This window comes from Sapajus apella, unplaced genomic scaffold (assembly GCF_009761245.1).
Source record: "Sapajus apella isolate SASKATOON/1434 unplaced genomic scaffold, GSC_monkey_1.0 scaffold4, whole genome shotgun sequence".
Taxonomy (NCBI): domain Eukaryota; kingdom Metazoa; phylum Chordata; class Mammalia; order Primates; family Cebidae; genus Sapajus; species Sapajus apella.
The window spans coordinates 21,247,567-21,265,926 of NW_022436944.1; the positions used below are offsets into that span (position 1 = coordinate 21,247,567).

Here is an 18,360-nt window from a genome sequence, read left to right on the forward strand (position 1 = left end):
TTTTTTGAGGCGGAGTCTCGCTCTTGTTATCCAGGCTGGAGTGCAATGGCGTGATCTCGGCTCACCGCAACCTCCGTCTCCTGGGTTCAGGCAATTCTCCTGCCTCAACCTCCTGAGTAGCTGGGATTACAGGCACGTGCCACCATGCCTAGCTAATTTTTTGTATTTTTAGTAGAGACGGGGTTTCACCATGTTGACCAGGATGGTCTCGATCTCTTGACCTCGTGATCCACCTGCCTCGGCCTCCCAAAGTGCTGGGATTACAGGCTTGAGCCACCGCGCCCGGCCTTCAACTTCTCTTTATACCTTTCCTCCCTACCCTTCAGTTTCTAGTAACCACTGTTCTATTCTACTTCTATGAGATCAATTTTTTTAAGCTTCCATGTATGAGTGAGAACATTCAGTATTTTTTTTTTCTGTACCTGGCTTATTTCACTTAATGTAATGTCCCTCAGGCTCGCCATGTTGCTGCCAGTGACAGGATTTCATTCATTTTTATGGCTGACTTTTATTCCATTGTGTGTATTAAGAATGAATTTTTCAGCTGGTCATGTCTGTAATCTCAGCGCTTTGGGAGGTCGAGGTGGATGGATCATGAGGTCAGGTATTCGAGACCAGCCTGCCAACGCAGTGAAACCCCATCTCTAACAAAATTAGAAAAAAGTGGCAGGCACCTGTAATCCCAGCTACTCGGTAGGCTGAGGCAGAGAATCACTTGAACCTAGGAGGCAGAGGTTGCAGTGAGTTGAGATCATGCCACTTCACTCCAGCCTGGGCGACAGAGTGAGATTCCATATCAAAAAAAAAAGAATTTTTCTTTATTCAGTTATCTATTGATGAACACTTAGGTTGATTCTACATGTTGACTCCTAGTGCTGTAAAAAGCATGACAGTGCAGATACCCCTTTGACACATAGATTTCCTTTCCTTTGAAATTTTTGTTTTGAAAATTTTGGAAAAATTTGAAAAAATACTGTTTTGAAAAAAACAGTAGTGGGATTGCTGAATAATTTGGTAGCTGTAATTTTGGTTTTTGAGGAAGTACTACATAATGGCTGTCCTAATTTACTTTCTCACCAAATTTCCCCTGCTCCACATTTTCACCAATATTTGTTAGTTTTTGTCTTTTTGATAATAGCCATTCTTAATTGGGCAACAATATAGTATTTCACTGTGGTTTGGATTTGCATTTCCCTGGTGATTAGTGATGTTGAGCATTTTTTCATAAAAGTACAGAGCATTTGTATCAATTTTCTAGTTTTTAAAGTTAGTCCAGTGTAAATCAATTTTATTTGATCTAAATTTTCACACATTAATTGTGAACACAATAAATATTTTATTAAAAATATTAACTTGTTTTACACTAAAAAGTAATATAAGCTATTAAATATTGATAATTGATTACATGTACTTTAAAAATATAAATACATGAATTTTAATTTGGTTGGCTTAAAAAAACCTTCATTTGACAAATACTTACCACTTTTTTTTTCCTGTAATAGATAGATCAGATACTGATTCATCAACAAATTGAACTTCTGGAAGGTAGGTGTTCATTGTATTAATCCTATTTCTAAAAAGAATAGAAGTTTATGCAGATAAACAAACATCAAATTTCACAAATATAACACTCTCACTTATATGGGAGAGTTAAACTGGTTATTTACTATAACAAAATAATAAACATCAGCAATTCATTTCTAAAATTTAAGAATCAAAAAGTAAAATGCCATTATGCTGGGCACTTTCCTCGGGATATTGACACTAATTTAGAAGGAAAATAGTCAAAACCTTTATTTTGCTCCTCTCTTCATACATCACTTTTTATCTGGCTTCTACTACTTAAACTGTTTTTTTTCTGTAATTGTGATCAAGTTCAGAATGGCACAGAGTCATATTCCAAAGTAAGTTATCTTTTTTGTTTGGATGAGAAAGTTTTGGAAAATTATCATTTGTTCCCACAGTTTCTTTTGAAAGCTAAGATGAGCCCTAGAAAATCTTTGTACACCAGTTTGGATGCAGGGCACTGCAGCATTGGAGGACGCTGACCAACTAGCCTGCAGGCTTGGCTTCATAGAAGAGCACTCCTGCTCCTGCTGAATGGCCTCACATTTCCTTGGGTCCAGGACTCCTTAGGTGCAAGAATAAACTTAGGAAGCCAATTAATGTTTTACAATGGCTCCCAGGGGAAGAAGACCCTGGGTAGATTTATGAACCATAGTGTTTTCCTTCTAGATAAAAGGTTTAATAAAAACTCTAAAAGTTTTTAGGAGTATGTCTGTTAAATTCATTTTCACCTGTCTCCAAGTTTCTTTCCACTGGGAAAAATTAGTACATGAATTGTACAAGCAGAATAATGGATTTGGCTAAAATATACAATTGTCATCTATTACATTTAAGTTATTTATAATGCACATTATTAGATAATGACAATTTATCTGATTTTTTTTTTTAATCTAAACAAAGCTGTCTCTGGAAGAGAGTTTTGTATTCTGAATTTTTTAATGTTTTATGGTATATATTATTAAGGCTATAAAATCCAAACAGATATATAACCAAACATTACACAGCCCAGTATTTATCTTTTTTTGTAGATTTATAGGCTTTATAAATATTTGTTAATTATGAAATATAAAGTTCCAAATCTACTAGTTTCTAATTTTGCTTTTTTCAAAAAAGAAATGTCTCTAGTTTTTGTTTCTTTTTCTCCAAAATTGAAAGTCTATGTTATTTTTTCATATTATGAGTGACATAAAAAAGATGAAAATTACTCAGATTTTTAGCATCTGAGCATAAAATAGGCATTTACTTTTTTTCTCAATTCAAAACACAAAAGATAATAAAGACATAATCAGAATTTGTTTATCTGTTTACATTTTTAAATAAATGAAAAAAAGTTAAAGGTTACATAAGCCAATGTTGTTTTACAAATAAGCTGGAGATTTTTGAGATTAAGCTACTTAATGAAACAATTAATTAGATAATAAATCCCTCTCAAAACGAGTTTAATTTTTTTCTCACCAAACATTTGACTATTTCAGATGTTGAAATCAGGGGTGGTTCTTTTAAGTGCAGACTACAGGGCCTGTTTGTGTCCCACCAAGGACACCTAAAGGAGTTCATGGCGTTAAGACTTGTGAAGGCCATCTTTATCCCACTAAAAGTCTTTCTACTTAGGCATTATACAGCGACTTTGCCTCCATATATTTCTTTTAATCTCTCATCATTTTATTCAAGCTTCTGACATCTATGACCCCAGTTACTGAGGGCTATGTACAAGTGGGACAGTTATTGCTGCTTTCTGACTTTCAACAGGGAGAGGTTTCCAATGTATGGTTTAATATAGAAAGCCCTTGATAAAAAAGCATGTGGGTGTCAGCATTTTGAGTCATCTGTCTCCCTTATGAAAAGATTAGCCCATCTAAGTGCCGAGTTCACGTAGGATGCCCATGGTCTAGATATTCTGTGAGTGGAAGTCTTGGTTGCTAAACACCCTTTTTCTAATACCCACCTCCCACTTCTGAACAACTACTGCTAAGCTGAATAAAATGCCCTGGGTCCAGTGTGACATTCTAATTCACTTTCCATTTTCACTCCATCAGTTTTTATGCACGTGTGTTGCCTTCTTTCAAAAACATTGCAAAAAAAATAAGACATAAGTATAGTTTACAAGACGGTCTCAAGTCAATTGACTTAATATAAAATTTCACAGTGTGTAAACAGCAATCCTCTTATATTCACCTCCACATTACACAAAAACTACCAGGCATTAGTGGACATTTTATCTATACGCCGAGCACCACTGTGACTACCCGCAGCATTTTCCCAACCCTCAGCAGCAAAGTCTCTCTTCGTTTGTAGAATTAGGAAGATATAACTTATAAGGGCCTAATTTCTCTATAAATAATTTTTCCTTCTTTTCTTTTGCCATTTTTCTCTGCCTGGATCACCTCTAAACATCATTTCTTCTCCTTCTCCTTATGCCACTGGAGTATCATCTGAAACTGGTATAGCTAGATGTTATAACACCTCAGGATAAATTCAATATCTTTAACATAGGTGATTATGACTTTGTCTTTTATGTTTTTAGTTTTAACAGGTTTTGAAACTAATAACAAATATGAAATTAAGAACAGCTTTGGACAGAGGGTTTACTTTGCAGTGGAAGATACTGATTGCTGTACCCGAAATTGCTGTGGGCCATCTAGGCCTTTTACCTTGAGGATTATTGATAATATGGGTCAAGAAGTCATGACTCTGGAGAGACCACTAAGATGTAGCAGCTGTTGTTATCCCTGCTGCCTTCAGGAGGTCTGTGAGCAATTACCAGGGCACTTTGTAAAATAATTCAGCAAGAATTTCTATCGTTTCATTGAACCTAGGCATTATGATTATTATTACACTTACACATATTATTTTGCCTTTGTAGATAGAAATCCAAGCTCCTCCTGGTGTACCAGTAGGTTATGTTATTCAGACCTGGCACCCATGTCTACCAAGGTTTACAATTCAAAATGAGAAAAGAGAGGATGTACTAAAAATAAGTGGTCCATGTGTTGTGTGCAGCTGTTGTGGAGATGTTGATTTTGAGGTAAGAGACGTCATAATGTTTATAGGATTTGTTTTCCTAATATGAGAAGAATGTAATTTTGCAGGATGTTATAAATGCATTAAATAAGTACTGTGTGCCAATGTCTCAATAGCAAGGGAATGTTCTAATATATTTAACTTTGGTTAGCATGGTAGTTATCACTCTAATTAAAGGTCAGTCTTGGTCATGATACACGGAAAAAGAAACAGACCTGTGTAGTCAAATAAAAATAAGCAAATCATCTATTAAATATGGTGGTTTCTGTGTGGTTAGACATGGTGGTTTCTATGTAATGACATTGTATATTATCCTTTTTAAACAAAACGTTAACCTTGTCATCTAAGTCTGATTGCCAAAGCATATGGATTCTTCTTTAATCTGAAATATTAGCTGCCAGTGCTCAAGGCCATGTTCAGAAGATCTGACATCTTTGAATTCCTACAAGAAGTCCAATTATGCAAAGATAGTTTTGAGAAAATTAGTATAATATGTACTACCCAAATATGCTTCTCTGTGGTCTCTTCTTTTCCCTATATTAAATTAGGTCACCAGAAGCTGCAACATATTAATATTTGTATATTTACTGTAATACATTGTAGAATTTCATTAAAGTATTTATTCTACAACAGATGGTCTAAACTTATAATCTAATTTTTTCATTGCAAATGTTTAAAGATCAGAAAGTTTTATAACAATCTTGATTTCTTGTTTCTCTTGGAAAATTGGGTTAACTGTGCCTACCTTTCCACAGAAAGGACAAAAATCTACTAAAGATGTGTAAGGCTGCCCCTTGTAATAATGACACAGGAACTCTACCACTGTCTCCCCACTTACTGAGGTTTTTCAATAGCCACTGTCATTCATTTACATGATCTGCCTGCCTTCTTTAATCATATGGTATTTGATTCCTCCATCAGATCTTAGCTATATAAAGATAAATCCTTTCCCTCATTAACTTCATAGTCTAATGACAGAGATTTGAAGTTTTAAGAAAACACATGTGATGTAGAAACTTTAAAAAGGCTCTTATAAAAGGATTTGTATAATGTGTATATGTATATGTGTGCATAATATGCATGTATAAAAATTTTATATAGGTGTATATATAATAGAAGTTCTTCATGTAGGGGATGGAATCTCGATCCTACATCCAGAGAAATGAAAAGTAATTGCTCATTCAAGGAACAATATTAAAAGAAGTTTAGCTATCATATATTTTATTTTTAGTAAATAAATAAAAACACTGCAAAATCATTGTGTAATTCTTATGTTTGATGCTAAAGAATTTATGTTTCATCTAGCAATCTTAAAGCATCCATACCATATAATAAATTAACATTTATTCCATTTATCTAGAATGATGATACCAAGGTACTGTTATGGAAAGAATTGAGAAATGTCACTTGAAGAATTTTCCATAGGGTTGACAGTGGAAATTCTGACGCCTCAAAGCAGAAATTATACTAAGGAGCATGAAACCCACCAGGGCGTCACTGGGCATGGAAACTTTAAGTAATAAAAGAGATAAAAGCCTGTTCTGCAGCCAGGGCAGGAGTCATTCTAAAAAAAGAGAACTTTTTTTAGAATGAGACATTTCATAGGTGTACTATATGGAACTAATTCATGAATCTGATGTCATTTGAGGATGAAAAAAATTTTGGAAATGATGTGTTATTACTCTGATATTACCATTGGCCAAGTTAAGAATCTTGAAGGAAAAACACTTGATTTATGTCCTCTTTACCATTATGATAGTCTGCTTTTTAAAAAGTAAGGTATCCTTTGAACAGACATTTTACTAAAGAAATTGTAAATATGATGATATAGTTTGGCTGTGTCCCCACCCAAATCTCATCTTGTAGTTCCCTTCCATGACCTGGTGGGAGGTAGTTTAATCATGGAGGCGGTTACTATCATGCTCTTCTTGTGATAGTGAGTGAGTTCTCACTAGATCTGATGGTTTTATAAAGGGCTTTTCCCTCTTTTGCTCGGCACTTCTTCTTGCCTGCTGCCATGTAAGACATGTCTTGCTTCCCCTTCACCTTCTGCCATGACTGTGAGGCCTCCCAGACACGTGGAACTTTGAGTCAATTAAACCTCTTTCCTTTAAAAATTACCCAGTCTCAAGTGTGTCTTTATTGGCACAGTGAGAACAGACTAATACATATGATATATGAGTATTTTAAAACATGCACAGTATTATTCGTCATTAGAAAAACGCAAGTTCAAACTACAATATAATGCCATTACAAAGTTGTCAGAATGGCAAAACAAAACAAATAAACAAAAAATTAAGGTATCAAATACTAATATACATCTAGGTCAGGGGTCAATAAAATATAATCAATGGGCTCTAGTGGATCATATAAAATATATACTGGAAGTTAACGACTTGCATTAAGGTTATATTGGATTTTAGTTATGTAGAGGAAAGGAATGGAGAGTTTGCAGCAAACAGATAGTAATTCTCAAGGTTATCTCAATGGTGAGTAAGAGAAAGCCTAGTAGACCTTCTATCCAGTATGAATGATAAAAGAGTCTGTCTCTTTCAAGGCAAACTCTTGGTAGGGGAAAATAATATGGCCACATGAAACTAACACACCAAATCTGTCCTGTCTATGAGCTTGAAATCTGAAATCCTACCACTGTTGTGTTTCAGGAATCTCAAAATATAGAAACTGATCCTGAGTGGTGATATATATTTTATGTGGTCCCACAGACTGTTTTATGCTGTCCTCTCAACTAGATTTTCACTAGTATTCCATAAATAAATTTCTAAAAAGCAGACTATCATAATGGTCAGGAGTACAGACTCTGCAGCCAAATGCCCAGGTTTGAAACCCATCCTCAAAATAGTTACCTGTGTGACCTTAAACAAATTCTTTCACTTATCTTTGCTTTAGCTTTTTTTACATGAAAATTGGGTGCAGCAACAGTAAATAAATAAATCATTAGTAAGTAAGTAAAATAGCTTACCAACAACGATTAATATTATCATAGTACATTTTTTATATTATATTCCTTTGATACATACCTAGGTCCTATATGCTATTGTTATATTTCAGTCTTTTGCATTTATACTTGCATGTGAGATGAATCTATGGTTTTCTTTTTAGAATGCTTTTACCAATTAGTATTACATTAATGGATTTAAAAGGTTAACATTTATATAATGCCAATTTCTTATATCCAAATGTTGAAATTTTATTATAGTGATTTTCTGTTTTAAAATGTCTACAATTTAGCTAAAAATTATCTAGTCCTGATGGTTTATTGGTTGAAGATCATTATTTGCATTTCTGATCCTTGCTATAAAAAATGTATTCTCCCCCGTCTCTACTAAAAATGCAAAAAATTAGCTGGGCATGGTGGTGCGTGCCTGTAATCCCAGCTACTCAGGAGGCTGAGGCAGGAGAATTGCCTGAACCCAGGAGACGGAGGTTGCGGTGAGCCGAGATCGCGCCATTGCACTCCAGCCTGGGTAACAAGAGCGAAACTCCGTCCCAAAAAAAAAAAAAAAAAAAAATGTATTCTCAACTTCTTTAAATTTCTTGCTGTAATAATAATAAAGGGCAAATGTTAATATCTTTATCTGTGTAGTCTTGGATTTATAGTGGCTGGTAAGTTGTCAGCTGTGTTTTTCATTTTTAAAAAATTTCAGAATTAAAAAATAACACATGAGTTGTCATCACTAGCTCCAAATGCTTTGATGACAGCTATTAGCAGAAAAATACTAACATGTAAAAGAAAGAATTTATATTAGTTAATTTTGCCAAAGTAGTGAAATACTACTACTAATGAAATATTACACATAATCCCTAAAACTCAGCAGCTTGCAACAAGCATTTATGCTCATGCTTATGGGTGTACAGGTCAACTGTGTTTCAGTGACGTATTTAGGTCCCACTGAGGCTGCATGTTAACCTTTGCTCCAGCTATGTTTGTTCTACGGCTGTAGCAGCAGCAGCTACCTGAGTCATGCTTTTCTAGTGGCTTATCACTGGAGATCATAAGCCAGGCCAAATCACTTAGCCAAGTTTAAGGACGCTACTCATGTCATATCTGCTAACACCCATTGGTCAAACAAGTAACATGGCCAAGGCTAATTATGAAGGAATAGGAAGTATACTGGGCCTACAGAAGGAGAAGGAATGAAATGAATATTTGATGAACAGTAATCTGTGCTATCAGTTTCATATTAGATGTTTATTTCAGGTATTTAACAGACTATCCACTTGTACTCAAATAAAATGAGTCAAGTGTTTTTAGATTCCCCACATTTATTTAGCTGGTCACATTCAGCCTGAGGCAAGTGCTTCAAAGAGTGTTGCTGACACTTGCAGTGCCTTGTGCACATTTTAAAAGCACACTCCTCCTCCGTTAACATAACTATATGTGTACATAGTTTAGTGAATTTCAGCTACGTTCAGTGCCCACCTGCCCTCCTAGAGGAGTTGCTTTAGTCTGAGGACAGTCCATTCAACTCTATATGATGGCCCTGGGCTTTTGTCAGGCAGAATTGTAAAATTAGAACATTTCTACTTTGGAGCTCATTTGTTCATACACTTTTCATCTTTTATTACTCACACCCTGCTATTTATCCACTCTTAACCTCAACCCTTGACATGGTGCATTTCATCAAGTTATTTATTAGGTATTTGCCTTTACTCAAAACTGCTAATCTTTTCTAGGCTCTTACCATTTCATGTTTGGCAACTCACAGTGGGTGGTAATAAGCTTTTTCATCATATTTAATCTTTCAGTCTATGTAAACTATGCTTCTCCTAAAGCAGAAATCTAATGGGAGTTTTGTTCATTACATTCATGATGGCTTCCAGAATTGTCATCAAAGAAACATTTCATATTTATATCCTTTTTTGCTTAAATTTTCTTTTGGGTCAATTCAAATAATTTTTTAATGTCTATATTAATAGAAAATGTTAAATATTTCAGAAAAACTACTTTCATATAATTTTTCTATACAATGAAATCGGGTTTTTTTTCATATATCTATAATAGATAAAGGAGCCTTAAGTTATCAAATGAGGGTTACATGTTCATGGTTACATATGGTCCATAATTTTAATCCTATATTTGTTTCATCTGCAAATTTGAAAGTACTTTTGCTATAAGTTTTAAAAAATATTTAATAATTCTTTTCAATTTAGATTAAATCTCTTGATGAACAAAATGTAGTTGGCAAAATTTCCAAGCACTGGACTGGAATTTTGAGAGAGGCATTTACAGACGCTGATAACTTTGGGATCCAATTCCCTTTAGACCTTGATGTTAAAATGAAAGCTGTAATGATTGGTGCCTGTTTCCTCATTGTAAGTCTGTTCTTATTAACCTTGATTATAACTGGTTTCTCTAGGTTCACTCTGAAGTGATTCAGTAAAGTGTATATTTCAAAATGATATTTTAAAATCTGTAGATTTTAAACCAGGATTCCCATTTAATCCTAGCTCTGAAATTCTATTTGATCCTAACCCTCTGGAGTCACAGATGACTAATTTCTATCTGAAGAGTCTATGGATTTTCACATGGCAAGTGAGGGACTAAGGAGATGTACTAAGGCGATATTTTAGTCTCTCCTTAAATCAAGCATCTCCTGGATGCTTTGAGGAAGAGTTCAAAGTGTGTATATGTGGAAAAAATTTAGTGAAACAAGAAAACTTTACCATGACTCATAATAATTAAATTAAACTATCTAATATAGGAGTATGAACTACAATAAGTGTATACATTCACTCAAGTGTGTAGACCTAACTGCCAAATTACAGGAAATGATTGCATATACCAGTGATTCTGAAATTGTCTTCACATTAGAATCACCTAGGGACCTTTAAAAACTCCAAGTACTAGTCCATACCTCAGTTAACTAAATCAGAAATTTCAAAGTTTGTATAGTGTTCCAGGTGATTCCAATATGCAGCCAAAGATGAGAATTATGGGGATAGAGAAAATTTAGAGAGTAACATTTAGAGAAAAAGGCCAGAAGATTAATTAAATTCTTACAAGTGTCAATAAATAAATAGAATTATAGAATTTAATTATTATTAAAATGGAAAGCTAAAGGTGGAACTTATATAATTATAGAGCTTTTCTATATTTACTTATTACAGTTAGTTTTTTAACAGATATGTTACTGTGTTTCACTAGATCCCTTAGCATTTCTGCATCTGATAATTGATCTCTGTTTTGTTGCTGAAAATTGATTTGTGTATTTTTGTATTTATCTAGGACTTCATGTTTTTTGAAAGCAGTGGCAACCAGGAACAAAGATCAGGAGTGTGGTAGTGGATTACTGAAAGTCTCCTCAGATAATCTGAAGTCTGTATATTGATTGGGACTATCTAAACTCATACCTATATAAATTAAGCTGTAATGCCTGTAGCTCTGGTTGTAGACTTTTGCTTTGCAAATTATAGAGTTTATCTTTTGTATAACTGATTTATTAAGGCTTTTATGCATTTTTTTAATACTCACTGTGAATTTGAGAAAAAGGACATAGGAGTTTTTACAATTGTTAATGAAATTTCCTATGAAAGACTGCTTTGAATCATGATCTCTGATTGTTTTACTACCGAATATTAATTAATGCCTTATTAATTTTAATATAAATTATATTTTATTCTATTAAATCTAGTTACAATTTATTTCATGCCTAACTGATAATGTTATTTTACAAATGCCATATATTCAAAAAATTTCAAAGATAATTTATTATGTTCAAATAATATTCATTATGCATATTATCTTTAAAAAGTTAAATGTATCTTTTTTAATCTTCAGGAAATCATGCTACACTTAACTTCTCCTGGAAGCTAATCTGTACCATAAATAATATGGTATTCATATTCACAAGATATTATTGTTATTAAAGAACAACATGATTCTCTCCCAAAGAAAGACACATTTTAAACACTCCTTCACTGTAAAACTCTGGGATTATTATAACTTTTGAAAGTTAATATTTAAACATGGAATGTTTAGCTCTTATGCTCTATCCTTCCTAAAAAATGGTAATTGAAATTATTCAGATGTTAAATATAACATATGTATTCACAGAGTATAAACCTAAATAATGACCTATTAGATTATTTATACCAATAATAAAATATTTGAAAAAAAACTTGTTTTTTTTTTGTATATTTGATTTTTGTTTTTAATCAAAATGTGCTCAGATGGTATTTTGAATAACTCATTCAGTTAAATGATGCTACGTATTTGAAGCAGGATATTTCCCTGACCCCTTCACAGGACTCAAGACAGAGATGCCTTGTTTACTCAGCCTACCACTCTGTACTCCTCATGGGAGGGAGTGCACAAGCACTGGAACAGAATGGCCACTTCTGCACTGGTGGGTGCAAACTCCGTGCAGGCCCTGTGGTAGCATCCTGGTGGGGATGCCTGTAACTCCTGAAGCCCCAGAAGGCATGTTACAGTGGTCTTTTAGCTCTGCTGTCTGGGGACAGCTTAAGTGTGCAAAGGGCAAGTGTGGGAGCCTTTCATATCTGCACTTACGGTTCCAAGCTCTTTTCCGGCATACAGGAAAAATGTGGTCACACAAATTAATTGAAGGATGGTAAATGCGGGGAATTTTATTGCTGATGAAAGTGGCTCTCAGTGGGAAAAGAAGCTAAAAAGGGGACAGGAGTAGGTAATCTTCCCCTGAAGTCTGGCCATATCTGGCTGGATTCTTCTCTGAAGTTACACTGTCAAGCTGTCCCTCTGAAGTCAAGGAGTTTCTCTCTGATGTCCGGCCATAGTCTCTACTCCTTTCTGACTGAGTCTGGGGTCTTTATAGGTACAGGACTGGGGGCAGAGCAGGCTGTGGGTAGTTTAGGAAAAGGCAACATTCAAGCAGGAAAACAGGGATATAAATTCTCACTTTGGGTCAGGGTTTCAGGCTTTTCAGCTTAAGGATAGGGTTTTCACTGGGGATGCGCCCTTTTCTGCCTAGAATTTCTCTGCCTCCTGTCCCCATCATATTTAACTGCATTTTCCTTTCAAATCTCTTGTAAAACTGAGCAAAGATACATGACACTTTGTAGTAAAATCTGTACCAGTGTTGGCAACTAGGATTTCCACCTGTCGGAAACTTATAAGAATTTAGTTATCTCTTTTGTAATGAAGAGTGAGTTGAAAGATGATATGAACAACCCACAATATTCCTCATGCAGCAGAAAAGTGTGCTTAAGAAATCAGGGATGTGGGAGAGTCTCTCTTTCATATTCAGCACAATTTTTGTAACAGCAGCTCTCGTCATGGTGTTAGTGCCCTAGACCTCAGAAAACCAAATGGCAAGCGATGAGAACACTAATATGCAGATCTTCAGGAAAAACCAAGTCTACATAATCTCCCACAAGCGTAAACAATTCACCAGATGCCAAATTCCAATGATGAAGTATACCCATGGCAATCACTTCTAGCATGTGCTTGGTACAGACAGCATGCCAAGAAAAGTGGAGGCACTTGTATATAGCTGAACCCCAATGGCCTTGTTATGCCAGTTACAGAAGGGGGTGGGGGTGGAATTACCAAACCAGTCACCATGTGCCAAAACTAACCCAAAATAAGGCTTAAAGTACTGACATTATCCCTGCAACAGCTACACCTTACTTTCATTATTTGTCTCTCTCTCTCTCTGAACAGGATTCTAGATCTTTGACTAAGCAAAATGAAAACTAAACTGATCCAAACATTTCTTTCTGTCATCAAATCTGCAAAGAAGATCTGAGCAAAAACCGACATATTTTCTGAAGAACCTATTTAAATACTAGACAGATATTTTCTCCTTAAATAATTGCAAAGAGAAAAATAATTACACATGAAAAATTAGATATTTAATTAAGAAAATACCAGGAATTGTTTTTAAAAGTTCAATATGTAATTGCAATGAGATTTGAGGAAATATTGCCTATGTTTTTTTATTTCTATTTTGTGAGTTATAACAGTGAATGGAAAGTCACTGTGTGTCCCTGACTAGAGATAATGTTGAGGAGGAAAAGATGCAATGGTTGGGGGATGGGGCTGAATTTTTGGTCTTGGGAAGGAAGTTCTAGGTAGGTGATCAGTGAGGAAAGTGGGGAATAGAGAGGGAGGAGGAAGGCTACATTAAGGGATGTCAGTACCTCTCCTAAGTACCTCGTTGGGGAGTTGGGGGGAGTGTAAGTGAAAGAAGGGGCAAGGCTGGAAGGGTCGGGGGGAGGTGGCAGAGGGAAGCACCAGCCACAAACCATTAAATTGCCAGAAAGTCAGTGTCTGGGCTCCCAGCATCAAGTTGGCTAGCTACTCTCTGCATAAGTACTAAAGCTTTTTTAAAAAAAATAATTTATTTTTCTTTTTTTAAAATTATACTTTAAGGTTCGGGGTACATGTACAGAACGTGCAGGTTTGTTACATAGGTATACAATGCCTTGGTGGTTTGCTGCATCCATCCCCCTGTCGTCATTTACATTAGGTATTTCTCCTAATGTTATCCCACCCCAAACCCCCAACCTTCTGCTATCCCTCCTCCAATCCCCCTCCCCACAGGCCCCAGTGTGTGATGTTCCCCTGGAAACCATCATTCTCAGCAAACTGACACAAAAACAGAAAACCAAACATCGCATGTTCTCACTCATAAGTACTACAGCTTTAATTGCATTTGGGCTCAAAAAGAGCTACTGTAACTTTAGGGTAACTAGAAAAAACTTAGTCGAGAATTCCTGCCATCACTTAAGAATGGAATGATTTAAAATGTCTCTGGGCACAGTGAAGTGTTCCTAGCACTTGAAGTCCCAGAAAAGTGTACAGGGTTTCCCTCCATGTCCTGCCTCGCTCCTTTCCAGTCCCTAACCCAACATACACTGGCTCCCTGAGTTTCCTAGGACCATCTTCCTGCATCTGGCTTTGTCTCCTTCAAGCTCTGTGTTCCTCCTTGTGCCTTAATTTCCCTCAATTATCAATAGTATCATTGTCAATTGATTATGTTATCTACCTTGCAAGGTCACTGTGAAGATTCAGTGTTCCAGTGCAGTTTCAGTGACCTGAGCAGGTAGAACCAGCCTAAAAAACGAAAAGGGCAGCCAGGCGCCATGGCTCACACCTGTAATCCCAGCACTTTGGGTGGCAGAGGTGGGTGGATCACCTGAGGTCAGGAATTCAATACCAGCCTAACTATCATGGAGAAACCCCCATCTCCACTAAAAATACAAAAAAAATTAGCCAGGCGTGGTGGTGCATGCCTGTAATCCCAGCTACTCAGGAGGCTGAGGCAGGAGAATCGCTTGAATCCAAGAGTCAGAGGTTGCTGTGAGCCAAGATCACGCCATCGCACTCCAACCTGGGTAACGAGCAAAACTCCGTCTCAAAATAATAATAATAATAATAAAGAAAAGAAAAAAGAAAGGGACTATGTGTTTATGTGTTGGTAAAGATCAATGGTTTTCAAAATACAGGGAAGTGTCTCAAAGCCAATGAGGAAGATTTGGGCTAAAGTAAATTTCTGTTTTGTGACTTGATTAGCAAATAAAATCCATTTAAGCCCTAGGAATAATCCTCAAAAAAAAAAAAAAAGATGTCTATGCAGGATGCCAAGCTAGGGAAAGATGTTCATCTCACAGAAGTATAGATTAAGGGAATATTAAGGCACAGTGAGGAACACAGTCTCTGGCTTCTGCGCTGGAGTCTTTTTTTTCTTAGCCTCATAGTGTCAAAATGTGGCAAGCCATTTTAAGAGAGGAACAATAGCCAAGCACAGTGGCTCAAACCTATAATCCCTGCACTATGGGAGGTCAAGACAGGTGGATCACCTGAGATCAGGAGTTCAAGGCCACCCTGGCCAACATGGTGAAACCCCAACTCTATTAAAAATACAAAAATTAGCTGGGCATGGTGGCAGGCACCTGTTATCCCAGCTACTTCTGAGGCTGAGACAGGAGAATTGCTTGAACCTAGGAGGCAGGGGTTGCAGTGAGCCGAGATGGCAATATTGCATTCCAGCCTGGGCAACAAGAGTGAAACTGCATCTCAAGGAAGAAGAAAAAAAAGACAGGGAGAGAGAGAAACATTAATCTGGGCCCCTGAACCCAGATGAAACATAACTGACAATACAGAGTTTGAACTTAGGATTTATAAACTGGGAGGACCATAGAATGATAAGCAACAAGTGCAGCTGGTCACAGAGATCTTCATTTAACAAACACCCCCCCTCCCCACCACCCACACATATACACAAACACCAAGCATTCAAGTTAAACGTTAATCTACTGTTAATGTTTACATGGTAGAAAACGTTAGATTTGTGCCAAAAGGCACACTGTAAATTTACCCACATTGAATTCTGACTAGATTTAGAAAATTGATCTGCTTGCCTACTAAGGACAGTTTGTTTCTGCCTGTGGATTCTGGGGGTTTTCCATCATTAACACATTGAGGTTATTCTGTTTGGCAGTGATAGGGAACAAACATTGGCCTATTTCCTTCACCAAAGGAGTTAGTTGCTAGGAAACATTTCAACTTTAATCAGGCATTGCCAATAAACTGCAACCATCTGGAAATATCTTAGAGAAATTCTCTGTTATATTCATTTTACAGAATTAATTAGATCTTAGTCTACTACCTGGTCCACTCAGGCTTCTATAACAAAACACCTTACATAGGGACAGTGTAATTATAAAGGACTAAAATTTATTAATTACAGTTCTCCAAGCCGAGGAGTCCAAGATCAAGTCACCAACAGATTCTGGTGTCTGGTGAGGGCTGCTCTCTGCTTCCAAGATGGACCCTTTTTGCTGCATTCTCACCTGGTGGAAGGCAGAAGGTCAACAGGGACCCAACTGAATCCTTTTAAAAGGTCACCAATCCAATTGATGAGAATGGTGCCCTCATGGCATAATCACATGTGAAGGAAAGACCCCACATCTTAATATTGTCAAAATGGGTTTCAGTTTCCAACAAATGAATTTGGGGGGACACATACCTTTAAACCATGGCACCTACTAAGTACATTTCTGTTAAATCATACTGCCTGAATTCTCTCCCCAATATTGCAGGTCACAAGCAGAAGATAATTAATTTACTTGCCAAATTATTTTATTTATAGAAATCTATTTCAGTTTTTATGAATGAGATAGATTCACTAAAAGAATTCACACAAATGTATTTGTAAACTTTCTTTATAAATGAGGAAGAAATGAATATAAAAAATATAAAGTTGATTGATTTAAGGGCACTGAAACTGATAATCAGTTATTTAACAAGTACCTACATAGCTTCTACATTGGACCAGTAGTTATGCTAGGTATGATGGTTTCAATAAGCAACAAAACTTATTTTCTACAAGGTGCTTAAGGCCAATTATACATATGGAATGTTTGATTATAGGATTCAGGATACTATGGAGAGGTAGAGTAGGGACAATGAAACCAGATAAGTTATGTATTTCCAAATTACAATGGTGGGACAGGCAACAAATAGACTTTACCACTATAAAATGGAGAAGTTGGAAGAGAGGAGTCAGATGTCGAAATCAAGTTTAACACCTAGCAAACAAATGCCATTAGATCTTGAGGCTCAAGAATAATTCTTTTTAGTTTGATGCTCTGTCTTCCAGATCAATGTCCTGCAAAGCTCCTTTGGGTGGGGGTTGTGCCCTCAAAGCTCTGCAGAGTGAGAGTCACATCCACTCCCAAGGCTCAGCTGAGTGGAATTCTCAACCCACAGGCTCCAGGCTTCCACCCGCTAGCCTGTTGAAATCAAGGCAATGGCTATCTCCCCCATTGAAAACTAAGGAGGCTGTACTGATAACCTCTGAATTGCCCAAAATTTTCCTCTTTTTTTTTTTTTTTTTTCTTTCTTTTTTTTTTTTTTTTGAGATGGAATCTTACTGGTTGCCCAGGCAGGAGTGCAGTGACACAGCCTCCTGAGTAGCTGGGATTACAGGCATGCACCACCACACCCAGCTAATTTTTGTTGTTTTAGTAGATGGGGTTTCACCATGTCCACCAGGCTGGTCTTGAACTTCTGACCTTGTGATCTTTCCGCTTCCACCTCCCAATGTGCTGGGATTACAGGCATACACCACCTCACCCACCCCCAGCCGATTACTGCTTTTTCTTATCTTGAAGAGTAGTACACACCTGTAGCCAAATAGCTTGATGTTCTGATACTGTGGCCTGTAAGAAGTCCTGTAGCTTTCTTTCTATTTATGCTGTTTCCATTGCCTTTAGCTTTGTCAACCTGAAATAATATTTTTGATGTCTAGAGAAATTTTAAATTGTCATATTTATCAATTTTTTTCATGTTTTTTATCTTTTTTCTTTTGTTTTGCAGGTTTATTTTTCATAGGTAGGTCATTACTTCACTTAGAACTGTTTTATATATATCTAAGTTTATTGTATATAAATAGCTAACCACTCCAGTAACAATGAAGACTTTCTCTTTTCTACTTATTTGTAATGCTACTTTTGCCAACCATCAACTTTTCAAAGATTTGTAGATCTGTTTCCAAGCTTTCTCTCTTATTCTATTGCTCAATATTTTTGTATCAACAATTTCCCTTAAATATTGCTGACAATGTATTTCTTCTTGAATATTATTTTGGTTTGGTCCCTTTAAACAGCTGCATTTTATTGATGGAAAATACAACAGGCAAAGAGAAGGAGCAAGATACAGGGTTCATTTAATATCATAAAATAGATGATTGGCCTTTCATATTTTAACAGCTATATATTATTTGGTAATTTTGGTTTTGTTTGTAAACAAGCATTTTATATTGTGGT

At 36.1% G+C, this 18,360-nt stretch overlaps 1 protein-coding gene across 4 annotated transcripts in view; it reads left to right on the forward strand.

Annotated features, from left to right (window-relative positions):
* LOC116540496 (phospholipid scramblase 1) overlaps positions 1-11,250 on the forward strand; it is a 29,272-nt gene extending 18,022 nt beyond the window's left edge. For 3 of the 4 annotated variants that reach the window (XM_032264013.1, XM_032264041.1, XM_032264030.1), the window contains 5 exons: positions 1,503-1,545; positions 4,091-4,311; positions 4,430-4,591; positions 9,760-9,921; positions 10,835-11,250. In XM_032264013.1, the coding sequence (XP_032119904.1) occupies positions 1,503-1,545; positions 4,091-4,311; positions 4,430-4,591; positions 9,760-9,921; positions 10,835-10,891 (645 nt within the window). In that variant the 3' untranslated portion in view covers positions 10,892-11,250. The remainder of the gene's footprint in view (positions 1-1,502; positions 1,546-4,090; positions 4,312-4,429; positions 4,592-9,759; positions 9,922-10,834) is intronic. The other variant, XM_032264021.1, reaches the window with a different exon arrangement.
* Positions 11,251-18,360: the final 7,110 nt, after the last annotated feature.